General features: G+C 39.8%; 1 protein-coding gene across 1 annotated transcript in view; it reads right to left on the bottom strand.

The window, feature by feature from the left end:
• Positions 1-18,579, bottom strand: part of LOC118343385 (C-myc promoter-binding protein-like) — a gene marked incomplete in the record, with an annotated part of 59,871 nt that overhangs the window by 25,019 nt on the left and 16,273 nt on the right. The window contains 11 exon segments of the mRNA XM_035682182.1: positions 1,935-1,973; positions 2,196-2,341; positions 6,650-6,865; positions 7,782-7,882; positions 8,325-8,500; positions 8,863-9,007; positions 9,433-9,491; positions 9,724-9,790; positions 11,063-11,385; positions 15,348-15,517; positions 18,481-18,550. Coding sequence (XP_035538075.1) covers positions 1,935-1,973; positions 2,196-2,341; positions 6,650-6,865; positions 7,782-7,882; positions 8,325-8,500; positions 8,863-9,007; positions 9,433-9,491; positions 9,724-9,790; positions 11,063-11,385; positions 15,348-15,517; positions 18,481-18,550 — 1,512 coding nt within the window.

Genomic DNA, 18,579 nt, shown 5'->3' with positions numbered 1-18,579 from the left:
ATGTTGTATGTATATCTGGAGTTTGTAACGAAAGTAATTTCCCCCTGGGATTATTAAAGTATTTCTGATTCTGATTCAAAACATCTACTGACTGAAGGTGTGTAACATTTAGGAGCATATATTGGAATAAATTGTCATAAGTAGGTTTTTATTAGTGTGTAATCACTTGAAAATAAGAGTTATTGTGGTTTTTGTTACCTTAGGATGAGCTGGTTTTATCTACAGCGAGAGCAGGTCCTTTTATACAGAGTCGGCCATGTTGAACCGCCATGTTTCAGCAGCCCAGAGCAGACAAACCAAACACTGGATGTAGATTAAATCTGCAATTCCACCACTAAATGCCACTAACTCCTACACACTGGTCCTTTAAGGAATAGTTAGACCAACCATCCACAAACCATCACCTCTATAGCTGCAGGACTTTGTTATTCCCAGCCAAGGAAGATTCCAGCACATAACCCCTGATGTACAACCAGAACGTGTCATTTTTGGGGGAAGATAAAACAAGAGAGATTTTGTTCCGTTTGCAAAGAGCCAGGATAGGTGTTTCCAATCTTTATGCTAAGCTAAGCTACCCAGCTGCAGCTACATATTTGCCCTAGAGACATGAGAATGGTATCAATCTTCCAATCCAACTGCTGATAAGAAATTTTAGAAAGTACGACTCCCTTTAATGTACACTCCCTAACTCCAAATACCAGTTAGTGGATCCCAAAATATGGCTAAATATACCTGTAATTTGTATGTTAAAGAAATTACCAATTGACCCTTGAAATTGTGGGTTTGATTTACTTCCCACAATTGTTTCTATTTAATTTGTTTCAATTTTGCCTTTACTGTTTGTTTTTATGCAGCTTTTAATTGATGTAATTATATCTAATTTGTATGATTAGTTTGTCTTTTGTCTTGTTCCCCTGCAGGATTTAATTAGTTTTGTTGCTGCTACTACTTTCCCTCTGGGATCAATACATTTTAACCTTATCTTTCTGTATGTGACTGCTGCGCGTGTGTTTGTGTGTGGTAGAGTCAGTGTAATGTATGTGTGTGGTCTGAGTGGAGCGGTGCGCTTTCTCTCCTAGAGAGTAGATAATGTAATCCAGTCACAGAGCAGAAAGACAGTCGGAGAATTTAATCGCCCGTGGAGCTGACACACAGGAAGGACGAGGAGACCTGGGCCCCATGCAGTGGGCCTGGGAGCACAGGGAGGGGAGGCTGTGGATGCTGGCCTCTGGATCCACTTCCACTATGTCTCCATAACCGACAGAACACACACACAAGTAAATCCAAGGACAAGTCTATTTCAGAGTCTGTTACAAATGTCACCTGCAAAAACCAGTGACCCACAGACGTGAGCGGGGAAGCGAGTGACTGCCTGGACACAAAATTTAACCTTCAACATACAAACACAGTTTGATAGAGTAACACAGCCCTGTTGGCACACGGGTCAGACTACTCCAAAACGCTCCCAGTGGAGTACAGAAGATACACTTTCAGCCTCTTCAATCTCTTGATATTGTCACACTGAAGAATATGAGACCAGTGGATGTAAAAAAATAAAACCTTCAAGCTCTGTTAGTGCTTCAGAAATCACTGAGGCACTAAAAGCCCTTACTCACTTGAGTCATGAAAAATTTAGGGTAGAAATCTTTCCAGAAAACTGTGCATGTGGACATTGAATATTCCAATATTCACTAATATAATGGAAATATTCTGGGAAGGTGACAGAGTTTGGATGATAAGGAAGTCATTTAAATTACACATGCGGGAAAATAACATGAAAGCTCAAACTAAAGCTGCAGCTACTTGATTCTATGAGTCTAGCAGACAAATATTGTTCGCTGTGTTGTTTGCTGGGACCATGCACAAATCCCCCATCTGAAAACACAATGTACCCAGAACCAGTAGGAATTGAGACCAAATACTATTAGACTTACCTTTCCTCCTTTGTCTGCACCCCGCTCTGAATTGTAGAGCTGCTCGCACACAGAGGCAGAAAGGGAAAGATAAAAGACAAACTCATGAAATTAGAAGAGGAAAGGAGAGACACAGGTGTGATTGAAGACAGGTGAAGTAATACAGGACACTGGAAACTACTAATACTAGTATGAGTGGAGCAAAAAGAGAAGTTTAATTCCACTGCATCAAAATACATACCTAAACTGTATGTTTATATAATGATGAAATACAAGACTTACTTTGTCCACACAGTCATCAAAGAAGGCCAGACTGGCGTCTTTATCGCTGACAAAGGAGCATTCCTCAATGAAGCGGATGAACATCTGTGTTTTGGTCATTAGTGAGTAGAACTTCTGGTGTGAGCGGTCGCGGCTCTTCAAGAACCCTGAGGACATAAACGTTTAGGTTAGTTTTTACAAATTATAATAATCTTATGTTGCTGAGACTCATTTTCTTGAATAATGTGAGGAATGATGATTAAAATCATCCCAATTGGAGATTTCTGGTGAATGTTCACATGGTATGTGATCTAATTCAAACTAACAGATGTGTGACATTTTATTATTTCTATTGTATTAATTTCTAGCCTTAAAAAAATGTGTTTATAGTTGTTCATTTTTGTTTTTATGAGTTTATGTGTGTTTATTTTACTTTTATTTAACCAGATAAGTCAATTGAGAACATGAGGCAGCAACAGGAGGAAAGCATACATTGCTAATGCAAAAACATTACAGTTAAAACAGAGTTAAAACAGCACAATATATAAGTATGTACACAACAGAGATTCAAGTACTGTGTTCCAGAGAAGTAGGTTTAAAAACACGTGCAGTGATCAGAAAGTAACACATGTACATGAACTGGTTCCAGTCACTGAGAAAAGAGGTAAAAAAGGTACATACGGACTTTAAGGTCCAAAATAATACATTTGCAATAACTCAAGTTGTGTTTAGACATATAGATATGGAGTTAACTGATATCAGTGGATCTGACGCCTGCATGTTAATATAAAAGGTGCTATATAAACTGAGAAGAGCTGAGCATAATTTGTTATAGTTTGCTGTTTGAATAGGTCATTTTTTCTTATGTGTCCAATAACACTTGATTCTTACAGAGTTTGTATCAAAAATAAAACTTGCAACCAGAAAGTATTCAGGTTACCCGTAAACTACCCATCTGCAACCTATGGAAATTATATAAATATCAGTTTTGGCTGATATTTATATAATATGGCTCTTTTTATTTTGATCATAATCAGAATATTCGGCTCCCGGTAAACACAGCTAATGATAATTTAAGATACAGCAGCGTGTTTATCTACATAGCTCAACTAATTGTATCTACTGAAAGGAGGTTCAAGGATTCACAAGAGCAATTTACAGTCTTGCTCCAAAAGGTGTGTGACTTTGTGGTTAAAAAATCCATTATCCCATCTCTCTATGTACACACACACACACATCTTCCATTTGTCTTGGTTTGGATAATGCAAGCCAACACAATGTTATTAGTGTAATGGCCAGTTTGGGCTGTACAACAACGTGGTGGATAGCTTCCTTAATAGATGCTGAAAGCAGCTTAACTGACTAATAAGCCACTGCTGTTGTGAGACTGGCAGCAGGATGGATGGCCACTGGCTCACAGCACAGAGGTGGAAGCAAAACACTTCCTACAGATGATAAATATTTTAATCTCAACACTGGCTGCTTGCAACCTGGACCATCAATTGATTCTGAACCAAAACTCCTCTCAGCAGCTTCACTAGCCAGGTATTTTCACACTGTGAGCAGTAGAGTCCTCTAAAGGCCTCTGAACACTCCTGTTGATTAATGATTAGCTGATTACTCATTCAACAATCAAATACTCATCAAGATTCAAGACATTTCTCCTACATTTGTTGGTTGGCTTTTCTTTACATCAGAGACAGTCTATTCAACTTACAGTGATATCAAACAGTCAATATGTGCGACAATTTGTACCAGATTTTGTGACTAACTCAGGGTTTCTGCAGGATTCAACAGCTTAAATTAGATTAAATTCTTTATAAGACCTTTTTAAGACCTTTATGAATGCAATTTATGACAGATTTTATGTCCAAACCAGCAAAAAAAAGTACAAAGGATATGAAAGAAAGTCAGTTCCGTGTCGGTTTCGTTTTGTAGTTGTTACAGCGAGATCAATACATTTTTTTCCCCAAAACACATTTATAAGCAGACTGAAAAAAGCAACTTTATACAAGTAACCTTAACTTCATTCAGCTCCAATCCAATCCACTTTTAAGACCTGAAATCCTATTCAAGACATTTTTAGGCATAAAATTCTGATTATTGGATTTTAGCCTTTTTTAAAGCCCACAGACACCCTGTTAAAAATATGAAGGAAACCAAAAACATTAAAACCTCCGAACATCGACCCAAAAGGACCTACTGCATGTTTTTTAAAACAGTTACACGGACTGTAATAAAGCAAGTAGAATAAATTGACATTAATATGGAATAAAGTACGATGATAAAACACAAGAGTACTGACGAGTACACATTATTACTAACTGACAGAACCATCTCACCTCAAGGTCCATTTAGTAGCTGTTCTGGAGCTTTTTATCATATAATATAATCACCAGAGGGAGTTTACCCAGCGCACATAACTCCAGAACAGCTACTAAATGGACCTTGAAGTGAAATTGTTTTCTCAGCTGTTTTAAAAAGATTGAACTGTGAAACTCAACTTTTAAGCCAATATGGACAATAAGTCTGTAAATTTCTGAATGCATGTGCAAGGTTTAAACTGTCCAACAGACATATTAAGATACGTTTGTTCATCATCTGTCTGATATTCTGAGGAAAAGGAAATGCAGATACAATCTGTATGAAATACTGTAAAAGTCACAGATGTTGGACTGAAAGCGCTATAATGATATAATGAAAATATAACGGAAATTGTTATTTTTAGGAGACAGCAGGGTAACATAAAATACAGTCCATACATGCAAACATATTTTTGTTGCTATGGATGATACGTCTGAAAACGTTCAAGAGTTCATACACATGATACACGAGTTGTAACATCTTTCCTCGAGTTATTATGTAATGTACTGCAGCCATTCCCGTTCGCCATATCATATAACTCACACTGGACACGACCTTGGCTACAGCGGAGCAACAATGATTTCACCCTAACTCATTTCAGCTGTGATGTGAACCAGCTTTTATGGGCTCTGATCCAGAGGCCACACTCAAGCCTCCGGACCATTTAGCAGCTGTGCTGCTAACTGACTGACCTTCGGCCTGCAAACAGCCTTGAACCTCCAACTCCAGCATCCTCTCAAACCCCACCCAAACAGTTTCTGTGTGTATTTACTCAAGAGGTGGAGATGGACACTTATGAAAGCTCATGTATTAAACAACGCCATCTGTTTTTGAGGCTGGCCAGCTGTATAGAGGAAGGTGCTACAGATGACGCAGTGTTAGTTTATATATTCACAGACTCATTAGCGCTAATCATACAACTGTACAACTGTGACAACTGGCTTCACATTCTTGGCTGAAGGCTGAATAATGATGGAAAGGTGGAGCAAACTCAACTTTTTTGGATGACAGACATTCTGATCTGACCATATAGCTCCAACCAACAGTTTACAACTAATGGTCAATGTGCTAAAACATGCAGTTCCCAGTTGGTTCTCAATCACACAGAACTCAATCTGTCTCTCTCTCTCAGAGTTTTATCGATTAAATCAGTCCCTCATTGGATGATTTAAATAAATATCAGCATGGTTCTGGTCCCACGGACCTTGGCGGAGACATGGTCTAAGAAACTGACTGCACATGCAGTGTCGCCCCTAAGTGATTTCCAGATGTTTGCAGAAAAAGCTGGAAGCAATGACTTCAGGGTTTTTTTCAAAGATCTCGGGCTGGGTTGGAAACTCAGTAATAGTCAGAAAAATAGCTCCATCAGAGTAAAAAAATGGCCAATTTAAAGAATAAATCAAAAAGAAATCTCATTCCATTCGGCTTCAACGTTTTACAATCCTTGAAGATGAAAGTATATTCTTGACCTTGAGAATAATAGTCTGACAAAATACTTAAGATTAATTTACTAGCTTTTATAATAATTTAACAATCTGCTCCTCAAAAGGACACCTGTCAAAACATGCCAAAACTCCTTCTGATTATATTCTGTTTAAATGACTATATACAAAAGTGTCTATACGCTTCTGAATCATGGTGGGTGACTTGCCTGCCCTCTAAAAAGTCCAGTAATTATGTGCTTTCTAGTGTTTACTCACAAGAAAGCACAGTAAACCAATAATTCTTCCAGGCGCACAATCAGCTCCATCCTTGTTAGGGGTTCGTGGTGGACTAGCTGGTCTTGTGCATTATGGAAACCTTCTTTCAGATTACTGGAATTAAGAAAACTAAGCTTAAACCATCTGTGATCAGTAAACACTTTGGTGGGAACCATCAGATACATTTCTTTCAGAGAGAAAAAAACTGGCTCATGATACTGTCAATAGTTCTGTGTAACTGTTTTGTGTGTTTTCGTGTGAGGAGTTTGAGAAAGCTGCCGGGGAAAAGGACAGCTGGGGTTCATCCGTTCACCCTGTTTCCTCTGTGACCTGGCGGCTCTAAAACTCTGCACATGGATAAATGGTTTCAGGCTTTTGGCTTGAAGTGGTCAGGGTGATTATTCCAGATACCTTGCAAGTCAAAAAGTGAGCTGGCGTCTGTGGCTTTCTCAGAGGGTGCCTGGGTGATGGGTCGCAGGAACGAACGGTAGCCTTTCAAAATGGCTGCCATGAAGCGCAGGAAGGCTTCCTGGATCTCCAGCTCCAGCATGTGGAGGCTCTTCCCACAGCTCAGCTCCGACGAATCACTCATGCTCAGCTCCAGCAGCCCATCAGGCCGGAACTGACCTGAAGGCAAACAAAAAACTGTCACTAAATACTGTATTAGAATCTTAACGTTCATGTCAACGTAAAGGTTGAATCATCACTTTGAAAATGTTGCACCGTTTGTATTTTGATGAAGTTAAAAGAATATAATTTTTAAAGCTCTTATGCCAGTGTACTGCTTTAAGTCTTTAAGAGCGTATTCTTATTGCATATGAGGATTAGGCTTACATAAGTAGGGAAAAATAGACTCAAGTTGATATCAGAGTTTCTGAAGGTCCACAAGGCATAAATGTCTCAACTAAAACCTCTGGCAGGCGTATCAATATTCAGCAATTCTGGCAGAAACTGGGAAGATTTTCAACTTCACTGAATCAGAAAATTCATTAATTCAATTTCTACAGCTCAATAAGCAGCAGGTTTCATGGTCTCTCAGTGAGCGTGCTCCACGATAAGCAGAGAAAGTTGACAATAATACAATGAGAACCACAGTAGGACAGATGGCTAATTAGGAAATTATGCAATAATGGGATTATTGCTGGCTTTCAGTTAGTTGAATGGAGAGCAGAACTGTATACACTGAATAGAGAACAAGTTCTTAAGACAACAGAATCCAAAGCTAAAGATGATGAATGGAGCATAAAACACTCTGTGAGGACCTTAATTAGCCACAGATTTTCTTTTATTTTTGATTTCTGAAGGTTCTAATATAGTCTAAGAAGATTAGATATTCTATATGGGTTTGAATGAATTATATGACTTTTTGAAACTGAGAAACTTTCAACTGAACACAAAATGAAAAGAACCACAAAATGGAAAAGTTTGCTGAAAGTGTACTTTGCGATACATGCAGGGTTGAAATGAATACAACCAAATCAAACAACTGACACATTTTTACAATAATTTGTTCAACCAGATCATTCATCAGCTCAGTACTCACCGTCAACCAGCTGCTGGTAGAGATTACTCAGCACATTCATTAGGTTTTTACAGGCTTTCTTTGGCAGGATCTTCCATGTGAGGGCTCGCTTATCTTCATTGCTGGAAAAGCAGAAGCATACATACACTGAGCTCTGGGGAGGCTGAGAGGCCAAAACCAACATCGACAGCGGTCGGGCTAGGGGAGTCCAGACCACCCTAACGCCGTCTGACGGGTAATGAGTCCAGAGATGATGTGAACCATTACCGACCTTACCTAAAAAATGCATTCTCTTCATATTAAAAGAGTCTGACACTACAAAAATAACCATTTCCACCCAGGCTCCAGGAAAATGGCCTGGTCTCTAAACTTAGAACTCATGACCTGGCAGTTATGTGGTCTGGGAAAAACAGATGCAGCAAAGGAAACAATGTTGAGCTCTCTTATGTGTGGCTTCCTGCGCTATGGTTTATCCTACACACAATGCTGTACAACATTCATCATGAGAAGGCAACAGAGATGTGAAGACAGATCAATGGGAAGGTTTCTGGGTACTGTGCTCACTGAAAGATGGTGTTTGTGTCCAGGTCCACGCAGCTCACATCTGGTGGGGGGTCATAAAGATCAAAGTAGCGGGAGTCCACTCCTACAATGAATGGACAGGGGGCGCTCAATACGTCAGCCAACGCCAGGGGGCACAGAGGAATATACGGGCAGGGCCAGTGGAACGGGAAAATCATCTGAGGAAGATGAGAAAGATAAAGTCAGCTCAGAAGGAAGATAGGGCTCCCTCGTTATATGTTGCAGGTTTATTAGAAATGTTTCTAAGGCGTAAAAACAAGTACAGTTGAGCTTAATATAAAAAGAAACCTCCTACTTCTATAAATGAGACTGGTTGAAGATACTCTTCTGTATTCTCTTACAATTTATACTTTCCACTTTTGCTCTCTGTTTCTACAACTGATGATAACTATCACAACCATATTTCACATGAATAACTATTTGTGATAAGAGAAAAATAAATATATTTGCAAAAGCAAAGCAGGCAAGAGCATGAAGAGCTTGAAGTCATCACTATATACAGCTAAAGGCAGCAACTTACAGACACCAGAGCTTCAGTGACGCTGGTGAGTACGGCGGGTCGTAACGAGTGGACCAGGATCTTATGTTCAGTGACAGCAAACACAAGCAAGGTGACGGCGTTCTCTGGTCCGAGGTTTTGGAGCAGCGTGGAAAATCGACCACCACTGCGAAAAAAACACAAATGGGCAAAATTCAATAACAATGCACAATATTGCCAATTCTTCTGGAAGGAACTACAACCTGGTCTCTCAACCTCCTCTGGGATTGAACACATTTTGGATTGTTTTTATGTGAATCTGATATTCTGAATCTGGCTTTCTCTGTATTTTCTTATTTTCAAGCGAGCTCAAAACTGATAATATAGAAAATATGACCTACTGATGTTTTCTCATTAAAAATGTATCAAACAAACGCCAGCATACTAGTCTTACAACTTATCAGACGCTCTCCAAGGTTGAAAGAAATCCGGTATCTGAACTGTTTTGTTCTGCGCATACATATACTGCATCTTTGGGGCCAATCAGCAACAAAATGTGTTTTAGCACAAAGTCAGACGTCACCAGAAAAGCTTGCAAGCAGCTGCTCTTACCTGAGTGGCAAAGGAGAAGACACTGGCTGGCTCAGCATCAAACTGTCGTGAGGGGAAAGCTGTAGAAAAGCTGGAAAGTGAGATAAAACCAACCGAGCAAAAAAACGCCTGCACTGAATCATTCAAATATTCATCCATAATGGAGGACTTAAAGTACTGCAGCCCACAGGCAATCCTACAGAAAACAACACTACTGTCTGCAAAATAATAATTATCCATTTATACCATGCACCATATGCAAGCAAACATCAGAGGGAATGTTATACTCTTGTGACCTAAACTTAAACTTACCTGCACCAGGATGCGAGGCCTCTGAGAGGAAGGGAAGGGAACTTTGTGCATAAAATGAGAGATGTGCCTGGGAAGAAGAAGAAGAAGAATTAGGGGGGTTGTGAGGCCAAAAATAACAGCAGTTGGAGGCTGACTAGTCAGTGCACCCCGCTCAGATGGGTAAGAGTTATGAGCAGCAGTAAAACATGAAAAGCATCAATCACCTGACTGGGGGAATGTAAATATCCAACCTGAAGCAACTGTATTAGTGACGCATTTTGTATTTCTGAACCCACTTTTTTTATTTGTTAGGGATAACTTCTCAAACATCAGGATGTTTCTGGTGTACAGATGGAAAACATTCTAACTACAGCATCGACTTTAAACATCAGGTTTTTGCTGTCAGCACCACAGATGCTCACCGCATACTGATGATATCTCCTTTGATTTAGTAAGGTTGAAACCATACAGTAAATTTGCACTTCTGTCAACGAAAAACTACTATATCTGTCTTAAGCTCCGTTCTGACTGGATTTATTTCTCTGGGGGAGGTGTGGTGATGTTAACATAACCTGCACTGGTCAGTGATTTTAATCCTGTCAACAGTAAAAATTACACAATTACCAGGTAATTAGCACCATTAAAGGTATGCCAAATTAGCTATTAGTAATTACTGTTTGCATTGTACCCATGTACAGATAACTATCACTGCATTACTTTGTTATTTAAGGAAAACCTAAGAAAGTCATGAGTCTCAAGCAAGTTCTGTAGCGTCTTTTTTCTACGATTTCTATGCGGATTTATGGAGGTTTATTCACAATAGACGTCAAATTCACCTAGCGCAGCCATGAGCTTGTCTTTACAACACACCTCTACCCTCCACACCCCCTTAGACTTGACTTTCTCTTTTGAGTTTTCCATGCAGAATGTCAATGTCTATGACAGACCATATCCTGTAATGCCCCAGTGGTTAAAATGCTTAAATTTTAATATAATATAATAGAAATAATATACATTTTAAAGCACAGTGAAAACTTTATTAACTCTGTTAACTCCATCCAAATGAGGCATTAGAGAATTATTTGAACATTATCAGCTAACTATCAGGCAGTATTTTAACAGAACAGAGGATATATAAAATATTGTAGTATTAAGAATAATTAAAGTTAAAGAATAATTAAAGTTAAAGTAAAAAAAAAAAAAATGGAAATGAGAATACAGAATTTGGGAAAAACACCTGGGGAACCAGTGACTTTTCCACCTTTGCAAGTGCTCAAAGAATGATGGGAAATGAATAATAGGAAGATTTGTTTTTAAAACTAAAATGGTGAAATTAAGAGATAAGAAAAAGTTAGCTCACTTCTCAATGGGCAGGGCGTGAGGGCCGGAGATGGAGTAGCGATAGAGGAATGTGAGGAACTTGCGGAAAGCGTCAAAGAAGGGCCAGTGGGAAAGCAGACAGATACACTTGTTGGTGTAGACTAAGCGTGGGGTTGCGGTGCTGTTAGTGGGGCTGTTGGTGGCCGTCGGCGTAGTGTTGGAGGAGGATGAGGAGGAAGAGGAGGAGGAGGAAGAAGAGGGTTTGTGTGGATCCGGGTTCAGGAGACCCAGCTGGGAACGCTGCTGATCGGTCAGACACTCCGGCGGGTAGTTCTCGTAGAACTGAATGGCAGCACCGTATACCTGAAACAGGGGAGACGTCAGCACATACAGTAACTGCACTGACTAGTGACACTTTTGGCTACTGGATTTTCTTCCAATGGACAAACTAGAAAGCCTTTCTGTTAGCCTGCTGTAGAAATGTTCTGGTCTCCTTGTATGTTCCTTTCACTACATTTATTGAATCTCTGTATTCATTAGCTTTAAGGCTGCTACCAACGATTGTTTTCCTTATCAAATGATCTGCCGAGTTGACGCCTTTAAATTCGGATAACTCCAAAACCCATATAGATAAGATATTCAATTTTCAATGATGCAAGATAAAGAAAAGCAGTAAATATTCACATTTGAGCAGCTGTAAACCAACAAATGTTTTTCATTTTTGCTCGAAGAACAAGTGAAAAATGTATTAATTAATTATCAAAAAAGTTGCCAATTATTTTCTGTTGATTTACAAATCAATTAATCCACAAATTAAAACAGTTTCAGCTCTATTTAGCCAATTTCATTATCCACAAAAATATCCCACACACACAAAACATACACCAATCAGCCATAACATTATGAGCACTGACAGTGAATAACAAACTGATTATCTGGTTATCATGGCCTCCTGTCAGTGGGGAAATATCAGGCAGCAAGTAATTTTTGTCCTCAAGTTGAGTGTGTTAGAAGCAGGAAAAATGGGCAGCGTGACGATTTGAGCGACTTTGACAACGGCGAAATTGTGATGGGGCTAGACGACTGGATCAGAGCAATCTCTAAACAAGCAGCTCTTGTGGGGTGTTCCCCGGTCTGCAGGGGTCCAGTACCTAACAAAAGTGCTTCCAAGGAAGGAAAAGAACCGGGACAGGTCATGGAGGCCAAGGCTCATTGATGGACGTGGGGAGCGGAAGGCTGGCCCGTGTGGTCCCGATCCAACAGAGAACTACTATAGCTCAATAACCGGCAGAAACCAGTTAATGCCTGGTTCTGATAGAAAGGTGGTCAGAACACACAGTCTGTTGGTCTGGGGCTGCATAACATGTTATGGCTGATCAGTGTATGTTCCTCTATATATATGAGGAGTCTTATTGGCATAATACATTCACTAGCACATAACGGTAAACTTATCCATTGTAAGTGTTATTTAAACCTCTTGTCATTTTGAACAATGATTTCAAGAGGAAAAAGTTCAACAGATGAACCGGCCAGCTAATAATGAAAAGGAGTCAGACAGTTTAGAAACCTCTATGCAGTCGTCTGAATCATCCCTGCACTCTTAAATAAATGAAAACATCAATAAGCATAGAAATAAAGTAAGTATAATGCACCGCTGTCTAACCTTTATTGAACATCAATACCGTGAGTGCCATCTGTGGCCAAACAAACAGCGGTTAGCTGAGCCAGAGGCAGCATTAGTCCAAATAAATCCCCTCTGCTTCCTGGAAATATGAGACTTTCTCAATACGCGCACACATCAAAGCTAACTGGCTTATCTGCTGGCTGCCAGTGTGGGTCAGTTTTTAACATTTTCCCCAGAAAGCGGCCGCGGTGGACCCACGTTTTTGTTTGCTGATGACTGAACTGAGGTCGCCTGCGTGTGTGTGTGCATATGTTCAGAAACCAGCCTTATTTGTTGACCAGCACTGTATTTCTATTCTATGAATATAGATGAATGGCAATGGGACCAGCGTATTTAAATAGGCTTGTGTTTGTGTTACAAATATATAATACAAAGAATATAATATGAACAGTGTAATGATGATTTAGTGATCAAGTGAAAGTAAAGTAAGTCTTTCACCTGTAATGGAGAGGATACATTGATTATCTTTCACGTCCTCCATTAATGGTGGACGAACCAAATCAAATACTGAGCAATCTTTGAATATACATTAGATTAATTCTGTTGTAACACACTAAACCAATCAACAGGACAGAATATCACACACCAATATAGTGTGAATCAGCATTAATGATAAAGCAGACACTTCAGGAACCATCAAATGTCCATTCATAACCCACTATCCACCATGTTTAATGGACTGAGCCTCTAAAGCTGGAATTATTTGGAGATACAGGTAAATGTCTTCGCGAACATATGCAGAGAAGGGTGTTATAGGTAACTGCCATATCTCAACAATAAGTAGTGTTGACCTGCGCGTCAAGCAAGCTGATTGGTTGATCCTACAACGTGTTGGGCAGTTTTCTTTTTCCTCCGAGCAGAGAAAACCATGTTTCATGGATAGTCACCTGACTGAAATTGATTTTCGATTGTCTCATTTCTTCTACATTTTCTTTACGTTGGAGTTTGTTAAACATGACACTGCTTCCTCTGGCTCAGCTGAACTCGGTTTGACTCAGCGCCCAAGCCCAGCATGGTAGGAGTATGCACCACCATTATAACAGGGCTACTCGCTTAGAGGTGTGTCTTACAAGGCAGCACAGAGGAGCATACTTCCAGCTTAAGACATCACAGCCACACACAAACAGACACACACACACATTCTTGGTTTTCAAATCTAAACACAAGCCCCTTCCCACTGTGCTGGTCTGTGGGTTTGGAAAGTGGTCCGGTTGGGATGAGGCTCATGTTGACACTTATTAGTGAATTATGTGGTGAAACACAATCGTGATTGAAAACAAATAAGATCCAAAGCCTTCTGATGTTTAGATAGCAGCGGCTCTGTTGAACAAGGCCAGTTAGGGGTCAGCAGCCATCGCTGGTGCCAAACCCTCTGCAGCCTGCTGCTGCTGAGTCAAATTTGTGTGTGTACAGGTGTGTGTGTGTTTGCATGAGTTGGGAAGGCTTGCTGGAGGACATGCAGGGGGATATTTGGTGAGGACAGTCCGTACGCTGACTTGTGTTTTACTGGCCAAGGTCAGAGTCTCAGCAGGACTCTGGCAGTCTGTATGCTCCATGTTTAACTGAGGACTCACCTGTTGACCTATGTGTACAAACACACACACACACACACACACACTGTGTTTCTATACTTATAAGGACCCCCCTGTTGACTACAGTGATTCCCTTAATCATAACACTCACTTCTGCATTCATAACTTTCTTATTTTTACTTATTCGTAGTTTAAAGGTGTTGACACCAACACAGTTTTAGAAGCTCACCCACATCTGGTACATTGACATGTGACTATACCTGGCAGATAAATGTAAGCACTATATTTTTCTCTGAAATTGAGTTGAGTGGAATTATAACATAGCAGAAAATGGAAATACTAAATGTGCAAAGGTACCTGAAAACGGGTTAACTTCAAAACAGTTGTAAACGTACCACTGCCTAAACTAATCTAAACCCAAACATGAACTCCTGCCATACCCTGATCCTAAACTATCCCAGATCCTAAATTTATAACACAATGCAAAACTTAAGACGCTATAAATTTGTTTTATTTCACGTTGCAGGTTGTTTATGAAAGAACAAACCCACCCTAACCCTAATGAGTCCCTTATATGTGTGGGTTGGTTAAAATACACTAAAAGCTTATCCAGGCCTCTGATACCAGAATACAAGGGGCAGATTAAAGGGACACTAGTGTTCATGTAAACTCTATGTTGTTTGTTTTGTGCATGTGGGTGAGTGAGGGAGTGATTGAGAGAGACAGACAGTTGTTGTCCGGTAACAACCTTATAGCTCAATGTTCACTTTTGTTCACTTTTCAGGACCAATAAAATAGGCCAATAGGCCAGTCCTAAAAAAAGAAACCCTAGATGTGAAGTTACATGGTTTTCACCTGACGAGACAACATGCATGCCTGACCTACTTTCCCTTCTGGTATGGCATTGTGGTTTTCTCATGCCCCACTATAGTGTGTAAGTCTGTGGTCATGTCAGCTGTATAGATGGCAGTTACAGTCTGTTGATGAGGTCTAACAGTCACTGGCACCCTCTCATACCTAATGCTGCTTCTGAGATGTTAGTCATCTGAGTGAGATAAAAAAAGACATACAAGTAGAAAAGAGTGAATTTATCCAATCATCCGTTTTACCTTCTCCCCAGAGGCTCCGGTGAGGACAAAGGTGGAAAAAACAGGGAGGGAGTATTTGGTGTTAGCTGGCCAGCACTCGATTGTGGCCCCCATGGGAAGGCAGAAGAGCGGGACAGACTCTGGCAGAGGGAATGACTCATAGTCCTCCTCTGGATATCTGCTGAATAGACCTAACAGGGGGGGAAAAACACAAAACAAACAAACTGAGAACTCAATTTAGAGAGCTGAGACTAAACCCTCTGTGATTACCAATTAACAGCTAATGTAGATGCAAAACCGCCTTTCCAATAAGCTTAAAATGAAACAAAACAAGTTCAATTTATTATAATCACAATGATAATGTACGACTTTACCGGGCCAGTGTTTCACTAGAAACGGCTGGCTTTGTAATAAGTAATCAGTGCTTGGTAATCAGGCCTTCGGGTCATTAGTCACTGTCAGTGGACACAAACAAGATAATGAAGTACTGATTTTACTTTGTGCACTTTCTTAACTCTGTGCTACATCTAACTTTGGCTGTATGACTACAGGTTCTACAATAATTACCAACAGACACGAACTGTGCACAAAAACACCCACCAAGTAACAAAACCTTCACACCAGGTTTCATCAAAGGTTCATTCCTTAAATGTTGGAGATTGTAATTGTAAACACACATTTTAAAAGTGCACACTTACATTCTTGAGGCCAATGATAAACTTCTGTACTACAGCATTTAAAATGCGGTATCATTAAACACTTCACTACAAAAAATCGGACACGATTATTCATCATGAAAACACCTGCAAGTGCACAGCTACATTATAGCCCCACTGAGGGAATAGATAAACATAACCTGCTGTGGCATGAAGGCTTGGTCAGCAACTCAAAGTATGATAGTTTGTGTAAAAAGAATTGTTCCAACGTTAAAGAATATTTCTTTTAAANNTTTAAAAGAAATATTCTTTAACGTGTCAAATAATTGGTGGTGTTTGCTACAGTGTTGTAAACTGCAGTGCACTCTGCCGGAATATCAGATAACATATATTCGCAGATACCAATAAAATATCAATATGTCAGCAGCCAATATCAGCCGATAATAACAGCTGACTGATATATCGATCGGGCTCGGTGGAAAACTGAATTCTTTACAACACAGCTCTGTCCAAAGGTAACACAATCCGCCTAGGAACCCCTCTAAAGCTCATAAATTAACATTTTTACACCTCGCCAAGAAATAATCTGGCATATAAATCCCTGTAAAACCACAACACTCTGGCTTCTGTATGGACTAAACAAATGATATATATCCTCTGATTGCTTTTTAAACTTTTTTGGAAAGCAGAAATAGTATTGAGAAAAGGGGGCGACTCCCTCTTTACTTGGCTAAAAGACATGTTTGTAAGCATCAGAATATTTAGAATTACAGTACGGCCCAACTCTAACTCATATCTGGTTCTTTAGCAGCTAGATGTTACACCTTCTTCACCAGCCAGTTGCTAGCTTTGTCTGCCATGAGGTGTTTGGCAGGTAGCAGACAGCTTTATCAGCTGAAATCAGGAAGCGGATGTTGCTGGAAATGGTGCTGATGAGAGCACTTAGACTGAACCAAAACTGTAAATGTGCTGTTAAAGCAAAACAATGAGCTAAAAAAAAAGCTAATAAGTTCCATAGACCTGCAGATGCACATGTACTGTAATCATTTGATTTTACAATATGTTAATATATATATTATTAATGCAATTTGTTAGGAGTTAATAATATAGTATTAGTGTATATGCAATTTTAAGGAATAATTACTATATTTACATATCCCTGCCTGGTATCCATTCTCTGCTAGAGACAAAGGCTACTAATATTTGTATAAGCCTATGTCTTGTATACCTACCCGTGAACGTCGCGTCGACACAGATGACGCACCCACCTAGAAGCCGAAGGTCTGCCTAGGTTTCTGCCTGCTTAAAATAAGTTTTTCCTGAGCCCGTGCACCAATGTTGCTTGCTCATTGGTGGAACTGTTGGCTCTCTGCTCAAAGTGTTAGCGCGAGACGAGTCGGTTCTACTACTGTTGGGAGGAGTTCGGTCTAGACCTGCTCTATTTGAAAAGTGTCCTGAGATAACTTCTGTTATGAATTGGCCCTATAAAAATAAAATTGAATTTCATTTAATTTAATTAAATGTGCACATTTATAATATTTCATTCCAAATAAAAACCATGTATCCACCAACAAAACAAACTAAGCACGCTTAGTTGGGGATCAAACTGTTGCATTAGTCTATAAATAAAGTCAGATGCTGCAAAACATATCCGTTTCCAGAACTTAAAGCTTGTTGCGTGCTGGAGTTTTCCTGGCCTCATAATGTTGAAAATAAACTTCATTTCTGTGAGCTGACTCATCCAAAGCATTAGAGAGAAACAGATAGGATCGCTCCATTCACAGTCTGCTGCATATTCAAGACATGAACAACAAAACATCAGCCAGCCAATCTGAGGCTGAGCCAAACACAGCAGCACTGAGCCAACGGTGTTATCAAAAAATTACAATCTTCTGTCACTGCACTGGAAAAGTCAGAAGGCTTTAATGTGAAAAAGGCACATTATCCCTTATGCTTGTATCACCATTAAATGTATGGCATTTAAACCCTTTAACTTTATATTAGGACAATATTGGCGTGCAGAAGCTTATCTCATCACTCTAATTCGGAGGCATCAACATGCTTCAACAAGCCTGAACTTGCAAGCACAGATGTAGCAGAATGTCATCCTGCAGCCGGTTTACTCTGCAGCAGACCCTCCTCTCTAGAGACATCTCTACAACAACAAACAGCTGGAGCAAATAGAGAAACAGGCACCAGGTTCCATGCAGTACAGTTCTATCGCTTTCAAATTAACCTCATTTCCTTCATCTTTCGTGCAACTCCAATTTATTATTACAAGCAACTTTCCATCAATACAGTGTATGAAATTATCCTCCAAAATGATGATTTTGTTTTTCTCACACAAGACGTCGGTGATTAGGGGGAAGAACTGAGGAAGGAGGGAAAGTATTTACTCACAACATGGTTATTTGATATGTTTTATCACCAGGAACAGGAGGTACACATCAGTATTCGGATCTGCGTGCTTCAGTAGTTATGGGATTAGGAAGGCTTACCTGCTTTGTAGGCTATTGTGTTGGTTTTGGCCACAGACTTCTTATAACACAGGTAGACAGAGGAGCCCCACTGAAAACAAGATCAAAATGGGAAACGTT

Source organism: Morone saxatilis, unplaced genomic scaffold (assembly GCF_004916995.1).
Source record: "Morone saxatilis isolate NCDOM2014 unplaced genomic scaffold, NCSU_SB_2.0 Contig11, whole genome shotgun sequence".
In the NCBI taxonomy this organism is placed as follows: Eukaryota; Metazoa; Chordata; class Actinopteri; family Moronidae; genus Morone; species Morone saxatilis.
Note: the sequence above shows the minus strand (reverse complement) of the source record. Positions and strands in the feature narration are given on the sequence as shown.